The following is a 23,640-nucleotide window of genomic DNA, read 5'->3' on the forward strand; positions in this document are numbered from 1 at the left end:
AAAAGCCAGGAAAGTCACAAAATGTTAATTTATTATTTTTCTCTGTAATGTTTGGTGTTAAATATGTACTGTAAAATCCAACTAGTCCTATACTTAAATAGTTGCTACTGTTGTCTAATCCGTAATGGAGTTTCTTCTTTAAAACAGAAGTATCACTCGTTAACTTAAATACCTTAGCCATTTATTATATAATAAATGAATGAGGTTGATTTACCTAGAGATATTCCAAGAGAGAAAGTAATCAAGTTAATAGAAGATGTCATTCAAAAGTTAGAATACAGTTTAAAGAAGAAAAAGAGAAAACTACGAATTGTTAAATATGCATACTACACTTTGATCACGTTATCGGTTATACTTTCTGCAACAACTGGGTTTATTAATATTTTTATACCTGTAACAATTTACTCAATATTAACAACGTCTCTTGCAACTGGAAGTGCTATTATAACAGGTTTGTCTTCTAAGTAAAACATAAGTAAAAGAAAAGACGAATATAAAATCATTGTCGCTTGTATTAACTCATTTAAAGAAGTTAGAGATGATAATAACATTAAATGGTGAAATGGATGAGGAATATATAAAAAATACGTTGCATAAGATTAGAGAACAACTTAAAGATATAAGGACCTAGCGATTTATCGAGTCTGAATTAAAATTTTCTTTATAATAAATGGGTGAGAAAACTATTAATTGGGATGTAAAAGAGATGATAAAAGAAACAAGAGTTAAGAAAAGAAATGGAGAGCTTATACCTGATGATATTCGATGTCTTATTGTGGGTCCATCTGGGTGTGATAAAACATTTCTATTATTTAACTTCTTATTAAAATCAGGTTGGTTAAACAATAATTACTTCTACATATATTCTAAAAGCATGAATCAGCGAAAGTATGAGCAATTAAAAGATCGATATGAAAAAGCAGAACTAAAGTTTAAGAAGCAAATAGCAACGTTCTTAAGCAGTGATGACTATTGTGCCTATTGATGAATGTGAAAAATACTCTATCTTTGTGTTTGATGATTACATTTTGGAGAATCAAGATACTGTTAGAAATTACTTTACAAGAGGTAGACATAGACATTTAGACTGTTTCTATCTTGCACAAACATATTCAAAAGTACCTAAACAGCTTATAAGAGATAACGCTAACTTCCTATGCGTATTTAGGCAAGATGATACTAATCTTAAACATGTGTATAATGAGTTTGTTGGAGGAGATATGTCTTATGATAAATTTAAAGAGATATGTTCAAAATGTTGGCAAGAAGATTATGGTTTTATAGTAATTGATATGACGAGGAAGGTAAACAATGGTAAGTATAGGAACAAAATAAAACACTTCTTAAACGTTTGACGTTTTTCACGTTTTACGTTTTAACGGTTTACGTTTATTGACGTTTATTGACGTTTTTTGACGTTTATTGACGTTTGTTGACGTTTGACGTATATTGACGTTTTTGACGTTTATTGACGTTTATTGACGTTTCTTCGTTTTCTAAATAATAAATGGATGAGAAAGAAATTAATAAGAATATTAAGTTAAAGGAGTTCTTGATAAAGGGATTCAAATCATGGAAGAAAGAAAGAGCAGGTATATACGATAAATTTAAGACACAAGAACACCCTGTAGTTGATGCTATTCAAAATTTAGGAAGTGAGATCAAAGAAGTAGCAGAACAAAATAAAAATCTAATAACTGAACTTGTTCCAGCTGTACATAAGATGGCTTCAATAGATCCTAGTCTACTAGAAACACCTAAGAAGATAATTTATGATAGTCCTCCAAGTAGTAGTGATACACCTATAACAGGAGAAATAAAGCAGATGAGAAAAATTAAAGACAAAGTGGAAGGAGTAGAGCCTTTAAGAACAGCACAATGATTTGGTAAGATTGCAACGAAATACCCTTGATTTAGAAGATTTAAAACCTTAACACAAAGATGACCACATATAACTGAATTAAAGTCTTGTATCCATTCGTCATTGTAAAATAAGTTTTTGGTTCCAAGATATTGTACTAGCTGCTTATGAGGAACACCACCATAGTAGAAGAAATGATAGTGTATTTGGTAAGACCTGTAGAAGAAGATGGAAAAATAATAAATAAGATAGGAAATTCTGAAGTTAAAGTGAGTGGTGATGATTTGATAATTAATGGTAAAACTTATAAAGGAACAGAAGGTTTTTGGGAATTGTTAACGATGAATACTAATAAAACCATTGAAGATTATGATGATGACGATTTTGAACAGTACAAGGAGATAATAATAGAATCAGATGCTGCCTTTTAAAAATATAATCGAGATAAAAAAGTAGCATCGAATAGAGGTTCTAAGTACATTAATATTATCAAGCCTATTTGGGACGATTATATTACACCATCTTTACCTCCAACACCTAAAAGGACTGGTGAAGGAATTAAACAATATACTGAGATACCTAAAGAATATATATGGATGGATGATGTGAGAAAGTTAATTGATCGGTTAATAGTTATAGGTGGAGAAGAAAAGGTTGGTAACAATAACTTTTATAATGAGAAAGTAGGTATAATGAGTATGATTAATAACAAGCTTTCACAATTTATTCCTAATGATCCAAAAGGTATATGTTATTTGATTAAGATCTTAAATACATTACCACCACGATTCTGGAATGATGAGAAGCTTGGAAAAGGACTAATGAGTAAGATTTTAAACATGAAGGGGATACCAGAGTTACATATACCAGGCTTCAGATTTTGCGGACCTTTTACGAAGCTTCAAGAAAGGTTAGAAAGAGGTGATGAAGGTATTAACCCATTAGATGAGGCTTGTAAAGAACACGATATATACTACAGAGACAATAAAGATACAGAGTCAAGTTGCAGATAAGGAACTAGAAACTAAAGCATGGAATAGAGCATTTAGTAGTGATGCGTCAATTGGTGAACGATTAGCTGCTTTTGGGGTTGGTACTGCTATGAATGCTAAGGTTAAGTTAGGATGGGGATTATAAGTTTTTAAATGTTATTATGTATGATTCTTTTATGGGTATATCCCTTAAAAGCGTTGTTTCAAGATTTTCTTTATAATAAATGGATAGTGTTGAGAGTTACGAGTTACAGAGTTTTAAAGCTAACACAAGAACATTCAATAATTTGAATGAAGCTAACAAAAATATTGAGTTTGATTTCGATGTGGGGGATGGGTTCATACATCCACACAAAGCAGATTGTCATATGACTTTTGAAGTTGTTGGTGCAGCAGTTGGAGGAACATTTGGCGCAAACGATAGTATAAAACTTGTAGATAACTTCTTACCGTTCTTCTTTTCTCAAATTGAGGTTAGAAAGCATGGCGTTGTTATAGATAAGATTGAGCTACCAGGAATAACATCTACAGCTATTGGAACATTAAAGATTTCTAAACCAGAAGTTGAATATCTAAAACAAGCAGGATTTGAAACGAATTATACACTTGGTCTACGAAAGGATTTTAGTGTTTTGTATCCATTAAAATTAATTGCAGGCTTTTTAAGTGATTATAAAGAGGTTATGTGGAAAGGTGGATTGAAAATAACATTTACAAAAGCTAATAACAATAACGATGTCTTATACAAATGGGCTGGAACAGAAGCAGGTGAAACAGCTCCTCATGATGGAAAAATAACAATAAAAAGTATGGAGATAAGAATGCCTATTGTTGAATACGAATCTAATTATGAAAGCCAGTTAAAGTTGAATATTCTTAAAGAACCTAAAATTATGTTTTCATTCCATACTTATCAATGTGTTCAGAAGACTGTTGAAGGTTCTTTCTTAGAGTTCGATGTTACTACTCAATTTAATTCTAGACAATTTGATATGCCTGATTTCGTAGTTGTAATGTTCCAAACTGATAGAAGTGGTAAACAAACAACAGATGCAAGTAAGTTCGATCATTGTAAGGTAAAGAATATATATCTTAAGAATGGAAGGAATGAGGTATTTCCAAAAGAATCAAGAAACTTAGATATTGCTAACAGGGATTATTTTAAGATGTACGAAGATTATACTGCATTTAAGAGAATAACATGTGGTAATACCGAAATGTACTATGGTCCTAAGGAGTTTATAGATAACAGACCAATGTATGTGATTAATTGTAGTAAGAGGAAGAATGTATCGGTAAATGAGAACAAAGATTGTAGTAGACTTTGCAGAAGCTGTGGCTGCTAATACTATATGTTCTGCGATTTTAATTGGACAAAACAACTTTACATATGATCCTAAGAATGAGAAAGTAGTAGAAGAGATTTAGATAGTTACATGTATTTTTTGTAATGTTTATGGAGGTTCTCTATAAACATTACAAAAATAATTAAAAAGTTTATAGTTAAAGATATAAAATTAAAGAGCGATTATTGATTTTCTATATAATAAATACGATGGCGAGTCATATTGAGGTTTTAAATAAACTTGGAAGTCTTGAGCAAAAACAAGTTATTGGATTAAGAGAATTAGAATTAGATACAGAATATAAGATTGTGAAAATGGAAAGGATTAAAACTGTTTCGAAAGAGCATTTTAGTTGAGTGTGAGGATTTTAAGGTCTTTCTTCAACCTAGATTTACAAAATACTTAACAGATAAAATGATATATGAGATCGTTAAAGATGGAATAAAAATCAAATACACTGGTCTAAAAGATAATTATCCAACTGTTGAGTTCTGTATGTAAATTTCAAATGAGAATCGGTTTTGTGAATCCAAAAAATAATAAAAATGACTAGAATATGTCTTCAGAAGTAAAAAAATGGAGTGGTTAGAATGGATCCTAAAAAGAAATTTATACTTTCTAATAATTTCAATGTAATTGTGAAAAATGTGCAAACCCGAAGTTCAAATAGTTTTTGATATTAACGGCTGTCTATTCAGCTTGAATTATGATCAGTGAGCAGAGTTTAAGAAGTCATTGTTTCCTATAGAGAACGAGGTTAGCAGAAGATTCCATTATCAGTATCCGAACTTGTAATTTTAAGTATAAGTGTTATAAGTGTTTCTATGGTTTTATTACTATAAAAACTAAAACCTTTGGGTATACAGAACACAATGCCGTTTGAATTTTAAAGATACATGTATAAATAAGGGAGTTATTTGAGTGTTTTATAATTATATCCTTAGAGTTATGCAACCTACAAGACATTCGATAGATAGTAAATTTATTTCTCTATTGATTGTCGTTTGAATTTTGAAAATCGGTTAATATTTGACGAAGTTATAAGAAATTAAAAATTTCAGGAATTTTTTACGGGTTTATTTTGAATTTTCGGGAAAATGTTATTCTTTAAAAAAGTCTTAGAATTTTGTGTAGATTATGATAGTATTTTTATTTTTCAAGTATCTGAATTTTTATATTTCTGCAGTGTGCCAACTCATAATTTTTTTCTGAAATTTGCCAACTTTTTTATTTGATGAGTTAGCACATAACTATGGAGGGTTAAAACTATCCTCTTAAGAATATTTTGGGTAAACTATAATATTTGGTAAGTGGGTGGGCAACACTGACATTTTTTTTCTTTTTTGTCTTACAACTTAGGATTTAGTTCTAATATTTTGGTATCACTGAGTGTTGATGGGAAGGAAGGAGAGACACTAGCGCATGCATGTGATACGTTTTAGAACTAGATGCTAGCTCTGTCGACACGATGAATGCTGCGCTTGAGCTATGCTAAGCCGTTAAATCGAATGTTAAGTATATGGGAAGCGAAGAATATGCCGCCGTTACTTTGATGTTAATCATTCTCTCTCTGTTTCTATTGCATAAACCTCTGTCGTTCAGAGCTGAGAGAAGGGAAAAGAGAAAGAGAATCGGATTGCGAGTCACGTTTCACTTCCTCCTCTTCTTTGCTATATATGTATATGTGTGCTCGACAGCTGATATTGTAAATGTATGTGTGCGATTAAGCGAGAGTGTATATGTATATGCAGCGTCTGTATGCAACATAGTAAACTTTAAACTTTTATAATTCAGTTATTTGTGAACCGATTTACACCAAACAAAAACTATTTTTTCAATCAAAGATAGCACTATAAGTATAAGTTTTTAGATGTAACTTTTTATGATTTTAAATGTCATAAAAGCCTATGCGATCTCACTTTAACATTGTAGTTATGGGAATACTTTGCGCTGTGTAACTTTGTATAATTAGCTGGATCCTTCTGTGCTAGTTTAAAATATATCCAAAATGGGTTGGTCTAACTAAATTTAGTGATTTTTTGAAGTCAAAACCGGTTATAACCAGATTTAGTGATTTTTTGTAACTAAATTTAGTGATAGAATGTGTTAGAAGGTATTAAGAGTGAGATAGAAGTTATTTGATATGAGCTAGAAATTATTTGGTTGATAGGGAGTGCGCTAGAAATTATTAGAAGTTGATTAGAAGATATTTGGGGGCAGGGGTGCGCTAGAAGTTATTAGGGGTTCGCTATTGTTATTGAGGGTAGGGTCATGGAGGGGTGAGTTAGTAAAAGTGCGCTAGAAACCCCATTTACCCTCTACTGAAGGAAATAAGGCTAAGTCTGAGCTCTTGCTGACAAGTGATCCACATGTGATGGTGGGAATTATACTCAAACTTGAAGTAATACCTGTACATGAAGTTATACATGTATAACTACTGGCTGCAATAGGAGAATAATATCAAAGTTGGATTCTGTTCCTCCGACACTGAATTTATATTACTCGCTATCAGTGGCGTATTTAGGAGGGCTTTCGGGCTTAAGGTTCCCCGGAAATAAATTTGAGAGTTTAGGAAGGAAAATGAACTTCATTAAAATTTGTCGGCATCCAAAAGAAAAATATGTGCTTATTCAAGTGCTGTGCATAGCTCCCGAAACAAAATCCTAAATACGCCACTACTCACTATTACTATTTTTGCTTTATGGAAATTAACATTAAATCCGGAAGTGGTAATTGATGTCTGTCGCTTCTGATTGCAAGCTTGCAATATTTCCATTTTGTCTATTATCCAATCGTGTTGTAATCGAATAAACGTTGATTTGCATCACTACAGGTTTCAACAGATAGCTCTAAGTTCTTGGGGCCCCTAATCTGTGTTTTAAAAAAGTTTCCTTGTTCTATGAAAAGAAGTATTGATACCGGAAGTACTAATAAATTCTAATCACTCGGGAAGACTGTTACTTATGGTGATGTTATACTCTCTTGAGACGCTGAATCGATTAATAAGATCCGCTTCCATTAAAAAAAAACTGAAACTGGTTAATTTTATTTAACACAAATTCGGAATGTATTCTTCTAAATTAGGAACTTTTCTTTCGAACATTTTATTAAATATTTTGTACTTTTTTTCTTTCAAACAATGTAGTTCTAAATATGAATCTTTTATTTTAAACATTTTTTAAATAAATTTCTTTTTCAAACCTGAGTATTTTTTTTGTTTAAAATAATTTTTGAATAAACACTTTTAGAAAACGATCCTTCTAAATGAGAAATTTTGTTTCAAACATTTTTCCAATAACAAATTTTTAAAACAATGTGCTAATTAATAAGAACAACTTTATTTAAATATATTTTAATTTAAACCTTTTCTAAACAACATGCTTCTAAATGAAGTTTTGTTTCAAATGTTTTTTTTTTCAAATAGCATATTCCAAAATAAGAAATTTTGTCCTAAATATTTTGCAATAAGTATTTATTAAACAATATGCTTTTAAAAAGAGTTTTCTTTCAAGCATTTCTTAAAATAAAGTTTTATTTTCCAAATAGCATGCTTCTAAGTAAGAAACTCTTGTTTCAAATAAATTTATTAACATTTTTGAACATATTTATGAACAGTATACTTCTTTAAAAAATTTTGCTCCAAACGTTTTTTCAACAAACATTTTTGAAACAATATTTTTCCAAACGATATGCCTCTAAATAAGAAACATTTGTTTCGTGCAATTTTTCAATAAACTTCTTCTTCCAATTGTTCTCTTCCTCAAACAGTATCCTTGTATGTTAAACTTTTGTTTGAAACATTTTTGAATACTTCTTTTTATTTTGTTTCCAGATAATATATATTTAAATAAGAAGCTTTTAATTCAAACGTTTTTCGGATAAATATTTTTATTTTTTATTTTTTGCCGAACAGTATGCTTCCAAATAAGAAACTTCTGTTTCAAACAATATGCTCCTAAATTTGTACATTTGTTTCAAACATTTTTTCAAACAGTATGATTTTAAATAAGACACTTATGTTTCAAAGGTTTTTAAATGACTAATATGCCGTAAAAATGTAGTGGAAAATTTAGTTTAATACAAAGAAAAAGATCCAAAATTCGGAACGTGAATTCTGTGAAGGTATTAACTACTATGATAATAAATCTGCATGTTCTAGTAAGTGGTGAAATCTTCAACTTTATAACAAGGCGAAAGTAGTCTATCCAAGCCAGACGTTTATTTCTTACATAGAATCCGGACATTCTTGTTTCATATTTGCAAAGTATGCAAAAAAACTAACCTTTGGTTTCAAACCTTCTTTTTCTACTTAATGTATGCTTTGCTCCTGGAATGACGTTGAAAACTAATATTTTATGAAACTGTTTCGTCTCACTTTTAAAGCTAATTCCGGGATATAGGGAACACTTTCCGATTTTTTAACAATGTTTGTTATTTCATTGCATGTATTTTGACAATGGAGCAAATTAAAAGCTTTCAGTATTTTTTTAATTGACTTCCGGCGGGTTCTCAAAGTTGAAAATAGCGAACATTAGCGAAGTAATAGCTTCTGCTAATCATTGCAGCTGGGAATACCGTACTGTACACTTGCTGTATACAGACAGTTTCCATCAATGAAGTATGGACGAGTTAAACATGACAAATTTTAGTTAGTACTTTCAGCATTAATACCAGTTGGTTCCAAGTAAATGTATAACCCAAATAAGTTACATTGGTTGGGTTGGGTACGAGTTTAGCGCCCGTTTCAATACTGAGGCTGTGAGACAAGGTCTATAATGTAAGACAGAATCCGAATCAGCATAATGTGTTCAAAGTTGTTCCACTGGGAGTCAACCCAGGACCACGTGCACTAAAGGCGCGGATGCTATCCACTAGACCTACGAGGAGGGCTAAGTTACAATTGTAATGTTGTCTGCTGGCCATTCTGTGAAATTATAGTGAAAGAAACCTTTATTCCAACTTACGAAAAATCAATCATATTAAGTTCTCTATACAACGAAACACCGAGGGTTCCTGGAAATCTCTAAGAGCCTACTTTCCTAAATATAATTGTCCCCTTTAACACTGTCCTACAAATTTTCACTTTTTTCTCTTTCCTTAATGAAAGTAGGTGTTCTTTATAGTGTTTGACCTTCTGATTACGAATCTGAAGTCAAATATGCTGTATCAGGTCTGGTTGTTGAGAAATTAGTAAAGATTAAAAGGATTTTTCTTAATGTGTGAATTTTAATAAATATTGTGACTTTGATGTAAAAACGGGATGTTGAAAAATATATACGTGGCACATCTGTATCTCAGAAATATAAACGAAAATGTATATCTTTGTATTTTGTGGCATTTCCATCCATTCTATTCCATCTATATAAATTTTGACATTTCCAGCAACCGAACGCCCGGGATCACTCGGCTAGTTCCACCGGTTCAATTTGCCACAAACTCCTCATATGCATATAAGAAAATAAACAAGTACTTATGGAACATAAACATAGAACTGTCTATTTCTACACGTGCTGATACAATTCAAAGAACGTGAAAATAATTTTTGTCGTCTTTTCTTCTTTGGAAATTAGAAGTTATGGTAAAGACGAAATGTAATGTAAATCGGGACCATCCCTGCAACCGATGGCCAGCGCCGTAATTTAGATTCTTTTCTGGGGGGCAAGCATTAATAAGCTTATTTGGGCCCCCTAGAAAGATTTTCTAATTATTGGACCCCGTCTCTCCAACTTTCTCTTAATCTTTATAGGCCCTCCCGCACGGCAAGGTCTGCGGTTCCGTTAGTTACTCCCTGAGCCCAATCCATACATAACAAAATTAATTAGGAGACAATATTGATAAATCTCAAAGCCATACGAATAAATATTAATGAAATGGGTCCACTACTCATTTTGTTCTATTTACCTTTTGTGTCCTGTTTTGTTTATGTAATGTAGCGACCTTATTTGATGCTTCATTTCTAATTTCATGTTCGAATCATACGTATACGGAATAAGAAAATTTTGTCTGAAAATGGACCCCACTCGAACGGCTGGGTTTCTCTGGGGGGCAGTTGTCCACCACAAGTTACGGCTCTGCCGATTACGTAAGCTTAACTTGAAGAACATTTCGTGATATTTTTGTCATTGACCAACGTCTATATAACTTGTTTTTGAGTTAAACAAGGAAATCCCGAGTAAGTCATTAAGACACTCACACAAGTTGCTTATATTTTCTTATTTATATTTTTATTTATATTTTGTTTATATTTGTTTCTTTTTGTTATATTTGAGTATCTTGTTTATATGTTTCCACGAAACGATTTTATCTAGGTATTAGTTTTGGTTGAAGGTTAAGTGGCGCGGTAGGTGAGTAGTTAGCACATTCAACTTCTATTCGGTAGACCCGGGTTTGAATCCCGGCAACGCTGAAACTTTTTCAAGTGTTCCTGTTTCGATTTCAATTTCAATGAATACTTAGTATGATAAGCAAGATCTCTTCCCTAGAAAGAAAAAGATGTTGGAATAAGGAGAATTGGAAAAGCTCTGTCAATGGAGACAGTGATTTACAAACTTACTTCCAGCAGTTGCTCTAGATTTGATATTTTCGTCTACTTTCAAGCATTTTCTGATTCATGTGTGATCAGTGTTTTTATTTCTTTGAAATAATACATTACATACACAGCAATATTGAGATTAACATATGATATTCATTTGACAACACACTCTGAACCAGAGAGATTGATCTCAGAATGGAGAAATGTTTCGTGCGTCATCTACTCACAATTTTACTTCCATAAAGACTTGACTCAGTGCTACCAACTGCTGTCAGTTCCGAGAAAAGTTATGTGTAAGTTGGGTTGCATCTGTCTAGGCGTTCTCTTAACTGCAAATGACCTGGACCCCAAGTAATGGAATTAGAGAGCTTAGGGGGGAGGAGATACTTTTGTGAGTGACTGTACGTGCACTGTATGTAGCAAGGATGTTATAAATAGGGGATCTGCCCATATGTATCTTCATCCTATTAAATTGGTGAAGCCAAAAAGCAACCGAGCATCGGCACGTCTGATTGGCTACTCTCGTTTCTGCCATCGTCTGATTGGCTACTTTCGTTTCCGCCATGATTGTTGGCTCAAAACATTGCGATCCTATTGAGCGGAATGGGCAGCGAAACTGTGACGTATGACTTCAAGATTTTGTTGTAAAGGCAGATCCTCTATTTTATAAAATCATTAGTATGTAGTGTCTTCACTCTCAGTATCCATAACATCTTCACTTTCATCATCACTGCTGTCTACTGTCCATACGTCTGGAGGCACTGGCACAGGAAAACCTTCACCATGTGGGATGAGTCTTTTAGCTGATTGTAGATCTGGGTATTGTACTGATCGTTTACTTTTGGAGGTTATTCCCTTTACATTTTGACAGACAAAAGTAACAGTCGTGTACATGATCACGTGATTCAAATCATAACATTGGTGTAGCAAATGGCATGCACTTGTGAGAACCACGTAACCAGCCCCTTAGATTTACTGCACAGGATTTACAACAGAATTTTGGGGCCCAGGGTTTGTCTACGTCGACTTTCGATGAAAATTAAAATTCATACGCCTTTTTCACAACAGGCGTTATCTTAGTGAGCTTCGGTTTTGGAGTTATCCATCCACACACATAACAGAAGTTGTCAGGATCATTTTTACACTTCCTAGGCATTTTCAAAATTGTACCACTATACAACACAAAACACAACAACGTTTTCAAATGTTACGCAGTTCACAACAAAAGATCTACAAGTTATGAGTCACAAGAACACACGTTCCAATGTTGTTTATATTCTATTAGCACAGTACGTCACGAGAAAATGCAGCTCACCACATCAACAAGGAAGGAAGTAAACATATAGGGCCTTATGCAGAATCATTTTGAAGTGCGATTAGCGCCATACTAAAGAGCTCGACTAACATAAGTCTCCTGCAGTAGTCAGTGTTTTAGTATGAAGCTAATCAAAGTTCGAAACGACTCTGCATAAGGCGGATAATATTTATGCTCAGTTGTTTCATCGCCGTCCGATGTTGCCAGGTGTAGGTGGGAAAAGTTTGTTCGGTCGTAAAGTTTCCACTTTTTCCCGCAACATTTTTTCAACTTTCGTCTACGGAGGGGGGGGGCTGGAAGTAATGTATTTTCCATTAATGATCGTTTGTATTTTATATATTGCAATGTACGAAAAGGATATGTTATAAAAAGGATATGTTTAATAAGATAGTTCCAGAATGTAGAAACTTGAAATTACATTTTCTGGGTTTTCCAAAAATTGAGATCTGATACGCAAAAGCTATTATTATTTTCGAATTCAGTGGGACAAAACCTTTCAGAATCGCCTATTAGTTTTCAGGGGGGAGGGGGGAATTGGTGTTGAACCGTGAATTGCTGTTTATACTTTGGTACTAATAAAATTAAGATATTAATTTACTTACTGCATTTCTTTGATCCATCCTTGCTATTATAACACAGATAGCTCATTTTATAATATGTCGCAAAGTCATGGCGAATCGTATATGACAGGTGGTCAGGTATATAACCATCTCTCAAATTTCCCTCAAATACTGTACCTACTAACGTGTCTGCTCGTAGTGGTATATAAATATTTTTGAAGTTCCCCTCGAATATGATACCAACTAACGTTTCTGCTCGTAGTTTGTCTTTAAACTTAATTACTTTTCGTTCCAATTCTTCTTTATCCTCGCAAGGAACCAAAACTGGAATAAAGGTTACAACTAAATTAGAATTGCACAGTGTTGCATATCAATCAAGGGTGAACACTATCTATGGCCACAATCACAAAAGAAACCTGTCCCCGATTGAGGAAATATAGTCAGTACGATATTACTTGGGGACTTGTTGAACAGAAAAGACAGAATCTTACTAAATTAATAGTCTTAAGGTCACTGATTTCTTCTGTACCTATATAGTAATCACCTGAAAGAGAAAATTCGATCTTGCCAAAATACTTTATTTAACCAGTCACAAGCAAAGTGCGCTGCACAAACGCAAGGAATTTTAGGACAACCTTTTGTTACAACAATCTAATAATAATAATAATAATAATAATAATAATAATAATAATAATAATAATAATAATAATAATAATAATAATAATGAGTGCATATATCTTAAAATATGAGCAACTTAATTGAAAAAAATAAATAATTTGTCAATTTATCTAATCTAATTTGTCAATTTTATTTCAGTTTAGAATGTTAGACAAATTTCAGTTCTCGTTTTCTTACTGTAAAACTATTATATCCAAACTTAGTTTATGATTAATCTAATTAAATCAAGTTCTTTATATTTATTTCACTCTCACACCGTGTAATCTGCATTGTACTCTTTTAAAAAACTTTTAAAACAGTATTATTGCCAGCGTGTAACTTCATGCTATTTCTTTCAAATTTTCTACTAACTTCACCTTACATTAAACCTTATAATTTTTCTTATTTTCATTTATCCATATAGAAATAGTGAAACACCGAAAAGTAACTTCTGCATTAGTTATGTCACACAGTAGTCCCCTTCTTATATAGCCTCGCTGCTGAAAGGGATGTTAAAATCAACTCAACTCACTAGATCATGCACATTAATGTTAACGAATTATGCTATGTTATGTTGTGTATTTCTGAAGGAAAAATATTTGACATATTTTGATGATTTTAAAAGGGAAAATCTTATTCATAATTGTTGGTCTATTTACGAGCGTACAGTAAATAATGATCTCACGTGCTCCGCCAGGTGAGATCCCCAAATGTTTTACGAAATATCATCAAACCTTAACAATTAAATACTCAAAAAAGAAAAAAAACTAAAATAACAGAAAATAAAGATTCTTATGAATACCTTTTTTTTAAAACGTTATTACTATTTACTTGTTGAAAACTTTACTTACCAGAAATATTTATGAAGGGATATTGTTGCAGTCTTGATTTAACACGATTCATCAATTCATTAGTAAAGCTGTTGTTTGGAGCATACAGAAATTCTAGATTTCCACTCAAAGTTTCTATCATGTCATCCTCTGTAGCAGCGGGTCTAACTGTTGTTTCCTTATGATAAACAATGTCATCTTGTTTTGGGAAAACCACAAGTAGAAATAGACCAGTAGCAATTAGAATTTCAATTAGATGAGAAAACCAATGTCTTCGTCGAATTAGTAAGTCTTTCCAGAAAAGAACAAAAATATTTCTCACAATTCTAACCATTTCTGGACGAAACTATTCGTTTCAAAATATATTATAGAACAATCATCTTCTTCTCTGAGCAGAATAGGCCCGGTTTAACCTAAAAATATGTTTAAAAAACAATATAAAATATTTCACTGTTTCAAAATTATTAACATAATTTTCAATTTATGCTACTTATATTACCATGCATCAAACCATCTTAGCCTTTGAAGAGTAAACATTACAATGGAATCTCGAGTTGCGATTATCATTCGTTCCGTAACGCTGTTTGCCAACTAAAACAACTTTTCCTATTTACATTGATGTAACTACACTTAATTCGTTCTGGTCACAAAATCTTGGTGTCAGGGGAGTCTGAAAATAAGCTTCCCCTCTTGTTTTCCCCCTGGAAAGAGAACAGCAAATGAGAAAACAAGGCAGCAATGAGGGAGTCCTAATCTTGCATCCAGTGACTTTCGGCGGCAGATGCTTTGGAACAGAGATGTGCGTCTACGCGTAAAAAACGATAGTTTACGTTTACGTGTCAACTATACGTAGACAATGTAAACAACGTAGACTATGTAGAATATGTCAACAACACGTAATTTAATATGGTGTCGTGGACAATAAAGGAGCTTTCTTTTGTCGTTACCTTGCGAAATTGCGTACAAAATAAAATGCCTAGACCAGCGAATAGTAACTTTCGAATACTTAGTTTCGTCTTGATGAAGGAAAATGAAAAATATTATGCATTTTGTAAAATATGCAAGAAAAAATTGGCAAATACAGCATATTCAAGACTGAAAGCTCACAGGTGAGAATTAGTTTTGTAAATTTTATTATAAAAGCAGTGCTCGAAGTGGAAAATCTAAGGAAGTGGTATGTGCAGAGCAGAGTAAACATACAGATTAGATAATTCCCTCTACTTTTTATATGTTACTCGTTTCCCTAATATTTCGCTGCGCCGAAGCAAAACAACTGAATGAGGAAATATGAACAAACGAGCAACGAAATTCTTCCTTACATTTGATAGTGGTTGTCTACATAGTCTACACGGGAAAAGGTGTAATGTAGATTACGTATAGATTACAGTAGACAATCGCGTAGACGTAAAATTATAGTTTACGGCACATCACTGCTTTGGAAGCAATGTTGAAGTCACAGAAGCTGTTCGAAGCTTCTTCCGTATGCAGAGCCCTTAATTTTTCCTGGAAGGGTTTATAAACCGGTGTGACAAATGTCTCAATGTACGTGTTACTTATGTGGAAAAATAAAGGTACGTCTGATCTTTAATGTCACATGCTACTTTTGGTCTTACATCCCCACCTCTGTCCACAGTCGCCGGGCTTGAAAAAATCTTGCTTGCAAGCACTCGCCAGCCAGCTAAAAATCTACTAGCCAGACCATTTTGCAATAGATAAAAGTCATTTTGCGACGCAGTAAACATATGACCACATTTCTTGTCTTGTTTATTGACATGTCTTTTACAAATGAAAAAGAGTGGCACGTGCTATTTATTCTTCAATTCAAGTTTTTGACTGATCGGACTTTACTCACCAATGTAGAAGAGTACTCGCCACTGGCGAGCAGGAGAGTGAATTTTTCAAGCCCTGCACACACACACATATATCATATATATATATATATATATATATATATATATATATATATATATATATATATATATATATATATAATAACGGTTTCGGATATCTAACATATCCTTCTTCAGACAATATCGAAAATAAATGAAAATACAGACATATATAGAGTCATTGTTATGGCAAAGTTTAAATTCTTTCAACAGATATATATATATATATATATATATATATATATATATATATATATATATATATATATATATATATATATATATATATATATAGTTACTGTTGTACTTTTTTTCTCCTATTTGCTGAAGCCTTCAGCCAATCCCGCAAGTCTTCTTGTTCACTTTCCAACTATCACGTTCTCCCATTTTTGTTTCTTATAAGGGCCTTTTTTTTTTTAAATTTTCTTCTTGTCTATGCTATCCAAACTTCCTTGCCATAATTCATTAATAAGTAAGCCTCCTGTCCAGTTCATCAGTTTATCTCTTCCTACCTTTTTTTATCCAGTCTACTTTTTTCCACTTCCTTATTATCATTCTTTTCTCCATCTCCAATACTTCCGTCTTATCCCAATTAATTCCATGATTCGTCTCCTTAACATGTTTATATATGGCTTCCTCCTAACATCATTTTCATGTTGTTTTAATCTTTCTTTCACTCTCTTTCCTGTTTCTCCTATATATGACATATCGCAGTCCTTACACCATACCCTATAGATGATTCCTTCTTCCTCTTCGTTAATCTTTTTAGTTCCTTTTCTATTCTTCTTCTTTATTAATCTTAATAAATTTTCTCCACTCTTGCTATAAGTTCTGACCTCTCCATTCTTCAATAAATTCTTTAGTTTCTCCGTTTCTTCTCCCATACTTTCTATACCATGCCATTTTCCACTCTCATCCTCTTCATTCTTCTTTCTCCCTCTCTTCCTTTTCCTGCGTTCTTCTTCCTCCTCTAACTCCTCCTTGCTGTAACCATTCTTCTCTAACTGTCTATAGAATTTCTGTATGCTCTCCTTCCTTCCTTCCTCTTCGTCCTCCAGCATTTCTATTCTTCTTATCATGTTTGTTATGAAATTTATCTTTGTACTCCTGTCCACGTCGCTTCTCTCATGGCACTACACCCCCGCTGAGCTATATATATGTCTGTATTTTCATTTATTTTCGATATTGTCTGAAGGAAGATATGTTAGATATCCGAAACCGTTATTATAATTTTAAAAAAAATGTGTTTTAAGCTTTGGTCAGTGTTTCTTTTGTTAAAATAATCAATCCAAAGCCATGGATAGTCTTACTATATATATAGTGTTTTCTGTAATGAAGAATATTGTATGAATTATAAATTATGCTTAATTAAAGAAAAATAGGTATAACTAAATTAAATAAAACACCATGAGAGCTAAAATATTACAAGAAGTGCAGAAAAGAAAAACTAAAACTTTTGAACACAGTATCTTTACGGCAAATGAGCGAAAACACTTTTGAGCGCGCGGAGTTGTGTGTGTGTATAAGTTCGTACCTGCAAAATATCGTTCGAGAACTGGAGGAAATTTTGTTTATGAAACTTGTTCGTAAACCGATTTGTTCACGAAGAGAGGGGTTCGTGACTCGAGGGTGCACTGTATTATGAATCCTATGGACTAGAGTTATATTCTTCATAACCGATTTATTGTAGTTTACTAAAATATCTTCGATTCATCAATTAAAGCTATATATTAATTCACTGTACAAAAATTTCTTTTCTTATACCAAAAAGGTGGATAAATAGTTTTTCTTAACATCCATATGCAGAAGGTGCATTGATGGATCCATTTCGTTCTATAAACTAGTGTTGCAGCTACTGTTTCCTTTCATAATACAATTTTCATATTGATGTATGTTTAAAAAAGTCAGATTTTTAAATGCTTGAACATACATGAGTTGATAACACTGAAAGTTCGTAACAGTGCCATCTTACGGCCGAAAGTAAAATCTGCGTGAAATTCTGTTAGCACGAATCATAGAGTAAATATGACCAGTGGCACGAATTGCGTCATATTTCAAGAAATATTGAAACGGGTCGAACCTATGTTGATCAAGTGTAGTAAACCCAATTATTTAAGTGCAGTGAACCTAAAGTTTTGCTTTATGAATTGCTTTACTTGTGATATGAGAATTTACCTGAACTGATAAATCATCAAAATCGGTGAGTCTCTTCTATGTTGTAAATTATTAAATTGAATTATAATAGCTGATACAGTTATGGTATAATATATTAGACCTATACTCTAGCAAGGTATATAAAATGACCTCTCTGTAGATCGCCATTCAATTAATTGTCAAGTGTTTGCTGACACATTTAACTGAGTTTAAAATCCATTCATTGTTTCAGCTATTGTTGATAGAGTGGATATTCTGACGTTAAATTATTTTCAGAAATAGTCATCACTACTGGAAGTGTAGAAATTGAATTAATTCTCAAGTAAAAAGAAGCGTTGCCAGATCTAGCATAATGATGCTAGACCTAGCATAATTTGCATGTCTTTAGCATCTAGCATCTTGCTTTTAGCATCCTGCCCAAATCTAGCATAATTTCAGCAAGTTTATCAAAAAGCCGTAAAACCTGGAGATGAGAAAGAAGTTGGTCGTGGGAAGAAAAAGAACGGCAGAAAACTATCCTCTCCCATTGATTCATACAGTCGGTAAACCATACAGGCAGTCTTATTGTCCGTAGTAGATTAGAAACGGCTTTGGGCTTTTTTTTTTTGTGGCTCCACCCAGGGTTTTTTAATCCTTTAACTACGAGGCATGGGCGTAGCTATGGGGGTCATTCTCTCCCCAACTTTTTGACAATTTCACTATCTTTATTTCTGACTTCATGACCATCTTTATTCCTGAAAAGGACCATCTTTATTCCTGGTCCGACCGACCAAAAATTTGTCCCCCAGCAGCCAATTCCCAACTCCGCTTATGCTGCGAGGTAATTTTCTTTCAAAATATGTAAACAAACACTTTGCATTCATTTATACGATATAATATGCCATTGAGTTTGCCAACGACTGCACTAGTTTAGTTGAGTTAAAGCTTTAGTGCGTGAAGTATTGAGTTCCATCCACGCATTCTTGCGCTCTGTGTATTTTAAGTTGCGTTATCGTATCTCAGCTTCTTTTTTTCCTTTTAAAACTCCTGAATTAGTAATTATGAGAATCTAGCATAATTTGACCAAATATAGCATAATTTCGATCAGGTTTTGGAATAATTCCGAACTGTGAGTCTGGCAACGCTGGTAAAAAGATACGTGCATTAAAACTTACAGAGTAGTTGATTGCTGCATTCAATTTTAATTGGTTGTTAATGTTTCTTGTATTTGGTTGCAGTGCTCAATATTTAATTGAAGATAATAACTTATTTAAATTTAAATTTCATGCTACTTGTCATTCAACCTTTAGTTTTAGATTCAATGACGAAAACGTATGTTAGAGTTTCGTATGTTATAGAACTGAATGCTTAAACTATTTTGTTATCTGAATAGCAACTACTACTTACTGCATTTATGGAAAAATTAGTCTGTTAACACTGGTTAATTATTTTCGGTGTTTAACTAATGCTGATTCTCACTTCAAATATTACGGGTGGCGTTTTGTGGCCCTAATTAGTGACGCGTTTTGTTACACTTTTTATTAAGATGAATCACCACCCGGAAGTCAGTACATATTTTAGTTCATTCCCTTAACTACTGTGCAATGAAACATTACATATTATAAATATTGTACTTTAAGATAGATTTATGTTTCAGGTACAACACAAGACACTGATTCATTTGGTTATGTATTCTGATATCGAAAAGGATATTAAAAGAAAATATTTGATTCGTTTTACAATAAGCATACAAGATGGCACTTGCTGTTCGATCTTTCTAGAAGTGTTCAGTTTTATAAAATGTCTATTTGTACTTGTAAAATATTTTAAAGTAACGATCTTATTACAAAATAGATATATTGTTTGACCGTTTTTCGTGTTATGTTTCACATTATCTTTAAATATTAATTTACATTTAAGGAAATAGATATTGAGAAGAAACTTGCGCAGAACGCCATAATGCGTTGTACGTTTACTGTGGTAGTCACAATAAGAAAATTCCTGGATTCTAGCGTTGCAGTTCGAGAAGCGGAACTTAGCTGTGAATTCCGGTAAGGGTCAAAAATCAATTCTCCAGGCAGAATTCCATGATTACTTCCTTTATAATCTGACATCAGTAAATACTCGACACTATTTAGCAAAGCCGCACTATTCAAGCAGTGTTTGGCATAGCACCGAGAACACCTAGTGATACACCTTAAATACACACGTTACAATATACAACGATCTTACAATACATATACATTTAAAGATCTCCAGAAAGAATCCGAATTAAAAGAGATATGATTTCACATTTCATTTAAGTGAAAGATTGTCTTCCATATGTACCTGTATATTAGAATCAATGATAGAAATTATACGGTAATTCCCTTATTCATGAGGTACGGTCAAACATTTTTACAGTATGGGAAAATTCGATAATTTTGAAGCCCCAAATTTGATATATGGTTTATACTTTACGTCTGGATTAAAAAACAAAATAAAATAAGAGGGAGAAAGATGCAAATAAAAGTATTTTTAAATATATATATATATATATATATATATATATATATATATATATATATATATAAAGAAAATTTCTAAACGTATAGCCTACCCAAATAACGATTTTAAAAGTACAGTATACTACCTGAACCCCTGAACCTGCGATCTCTACACAGCGCATCATTCACATATGAGCATGAATACAGCAACATCTGTACATGTCCCTTTACAGACACAAGTAAAAGACGTCTTGAAAAAAAATCAGCAAGGGATATCATAAAGGGGAGATTTTTTAAGATTATTTTTTGAATATCGCACCATTTGCAAGATTGAGCCTACTTCCGGTGGGAGTTTCTAATTCATGTATGATCAGTGTTTTCTTTCTTCTTGTATGCAGTATGTAATAAGAAAATACATTACATATACAATTAATTATAATGTCAGTGATATATGGTGTTTATTGGCCAAAACAGTCCAAACAATAAAGAATCATCTTAGCCTGGAAAAATACTTATCCTTCGTTTTTCATGATCATTTGGGCATGAAACAAACGCCTGAGAGATATACAATCCCTGTATGCCACTATGTTGTGTTGGGGTGTATAACTCAGAGGATACTTTTTTAAAAAAAAAATTCAACACTTCCAGTGTACCCCTAAAAATGTAATAAAGAAATCACAGCCACCTTTTTTAACCCATATAATCCCCCCGGGACGAAAACGACCCACTTACGTATTTTGTTATTGCTAAAGCTTATATATTTGCCTCTGGATCGATAGCCAATAGGAGCTCAGCAAAACAAAATGACACTAAATTCACCAAGAATAGGTCGAAAATTATCTATTTACCAAAATAAATCAAAATTCAAACCAAAAAAGATAAGGGCATGCACATTTACTCTATTACAGTTTACAGCTTTTTAATCCTAGAGGATCAGAATTGAAACCGGAAGTTGTACAAAAATGAAATGAAATCTTTAAGTTTTACGTCCTATGGTTATGCAAGCTAGGCTAAAGGAGACAATGATGATGAGAAATAAATGAAATGGAGGAATGAAGAAAGTAGGAGGAAACGAGAGACCTCGAAAAAACCCACGCGTGTTTGTCCACCACAAAACTCACTTGGCGCGAGCTGGGATCGAACCAAGGACCCTATGCACCAGAGGCGAATGCTCTATCACTGAGCCACCGCGACCCTGGAAGTCGTACAGAATTCTACAGCCTCGAGATTTTTCGTAGAAAGGTGAGGATGAAAATTGAACTTCCTGCGATACTGAAGCCATATAAGAAAACAAGTTCTGCTGTTATCATTTTACAGCGATGAATGCTAAAAGCAAAAATATTAATACCCGTTACAGTTTGAACAGGAAAAAAAGTAAAAATATAAGGCGCTGGATCTATTCAATTAAACAGCTTGAGTCAATTGTAGTTTTAGCCCTATTATGTTTTAGGTAGAAACAAGAATTACTCTATTTCCAGCTTGAATAGAGCGATAGAAACAAGGGGAAACTTATTCTTGGGATGATAAATTACCTATAAGAAAAAGAAAAAGAAAATGAGAAAGCTGCTACTTGCCATCGCTTATCGCTTTCGCTCTATTTTAATCAAAATTGAAACAAAAAATGGTTGATTCATATCATTTTCATTTGGTATAGATAGAGGCTCAAGGGATGAGATTAACGTATTCTTGAAACACTGTGTCCATATCAAAAATGATTCTTGCTAATGTCTTACGTTGTTGCTATGACACGTGTCAAATTATAAGATGAGTGGACGGACGGAGGGACATACTTGTGCTACACGACTTTCCATACTTATACATAGCAAATTATGGATCTAAAACACCGATAATGGGCTACTACTACAAAGTAAACGTTTTGTTTTAATTACAAGGAATGTGACGCCATATAAAAGGTATAGCGAATGCTGTTTAACAAATACTTGGCAAAATAATATGGCAAACAATGTTGAGTTTTATCTAGATTTTCATCAATTTTATTTAGCACTTTATTAATTTCAGAGTAAATCAGTATGATAATAACATTTCTGTAGGTAAAGGGGTAGTAAGAAAGAAATTTGCACATGATTTCCATACAGAGAGTTCTTCCTCGTTCCGCTCCCAACCTAAACGGAACGAGGATTGACAACAGTTTTTACTTATTACTTAAAACAAAGTTATTGTATATGATTTCTTAACGACGATGTGATATACGAGGTGCTAAGTAATGACTTATAGTGTACACAGGAGCATTTTCAAAATCAAAAACTATCAAAGTCTGAAATACGTGTTCGGCGTCTTGAGTTTGCATAGTTAATCACATTTTTCTACCTAATCGGATTAATCACGACGGTGAGAATGAAGGTATGAAAATGAGAACAGTCAAAAGACACACGCAAGCTGTTATTTGCGCGGGAATATTAAAAATGAAGGTAAACAAAGGGGAATAATATTTTCGAACTTGAAGCGCTGTAGAATAGGGGTTTATGGGGTCAGAACTTAATACAAAGAATTTAGTCTTTTTCAAAGACTAATCACTACCAATGACTATTTAATTTTACTGACATATGAAATGCTTTCAATCTGAAAGAATTTATTGAGATCATTTCTTCATCAACTACACTTGTACCGCCAGGATATTTTTGTGCATACGTATCTAGTTGTGCGATATGTTTATCTGACTAAATAAAACATATTATAATTTTATATAAGTGTGTGTTAGTGTATTTTTATGTTAATTAATAAGAAGTAATCTTAAATTCAGAACTTCCATTCATTAAGAAATTAAATAATTACTGAATGGATATATAATAACCAAACTATATTATGGAAATTAAATACAAATATTAGCATATTCTTCAGATCCATTGATCAATATTGGGTCCAGTGATTCTGAACTTTTACATTAAAAAAAAAAAATTAACCGTAAAAGAAATGAAATTCAACTTCTATTTGTGTGGACACACACAGAATAAAATTTTAAAAGTTTAAAATTATTACTGGAAATTAATGTTGTCCATTTCGAACATTTAAAAAAATATA

The 23,640-nt window shown here is 32.7% G+C and overlaps 1 protein-coding gene across 1 annotated transcript in view; it reads right to left on the minus strand.

Annotated features, from left to right (window-relative positions):
• The window catches only part of LOC145660862 (phospholipid-transporting ATPase ABCA3-like), a 157,083-nt gene that overhangs the window by 112,765 nt on the left and 20,678 nt on the right, over window positions 1-23,640 (minus strand). The window contains exons 2-3 of the mRNA XM_081726288.1: window positions 14,115-14,506; window positions 12,649-12,930 (exon numbers count right to left, since the gene is read on the minus strand). Of these exons, the coding sequence (XP_081582414.1) occupies window positions 12,649-12,930; window positions 14,115-14,427 (595 nt within the window). The 5' untranslated portion in view covers window positions 14,428-14,506. The remainder of the gene's footprint in view (window positions 1-12,648; window positions 12,931-14,114; window positions 14,507-23,640) is intronic.

The sequence above is a fragment of the Thermobia domestica genome, chromosome 9, assembly GCF_964235325.1.
Source record: "Thermobia domestica chromosome 9, izTheDome1.hap1.1, whole genome shotgun sequence".
NCBI classification, from domain to species: Eukaryota; Metazoa; Arthropoda; class Insecta; order Zygentoma; family Lepismatidae; genus Thermobia; species Thermobia domestica.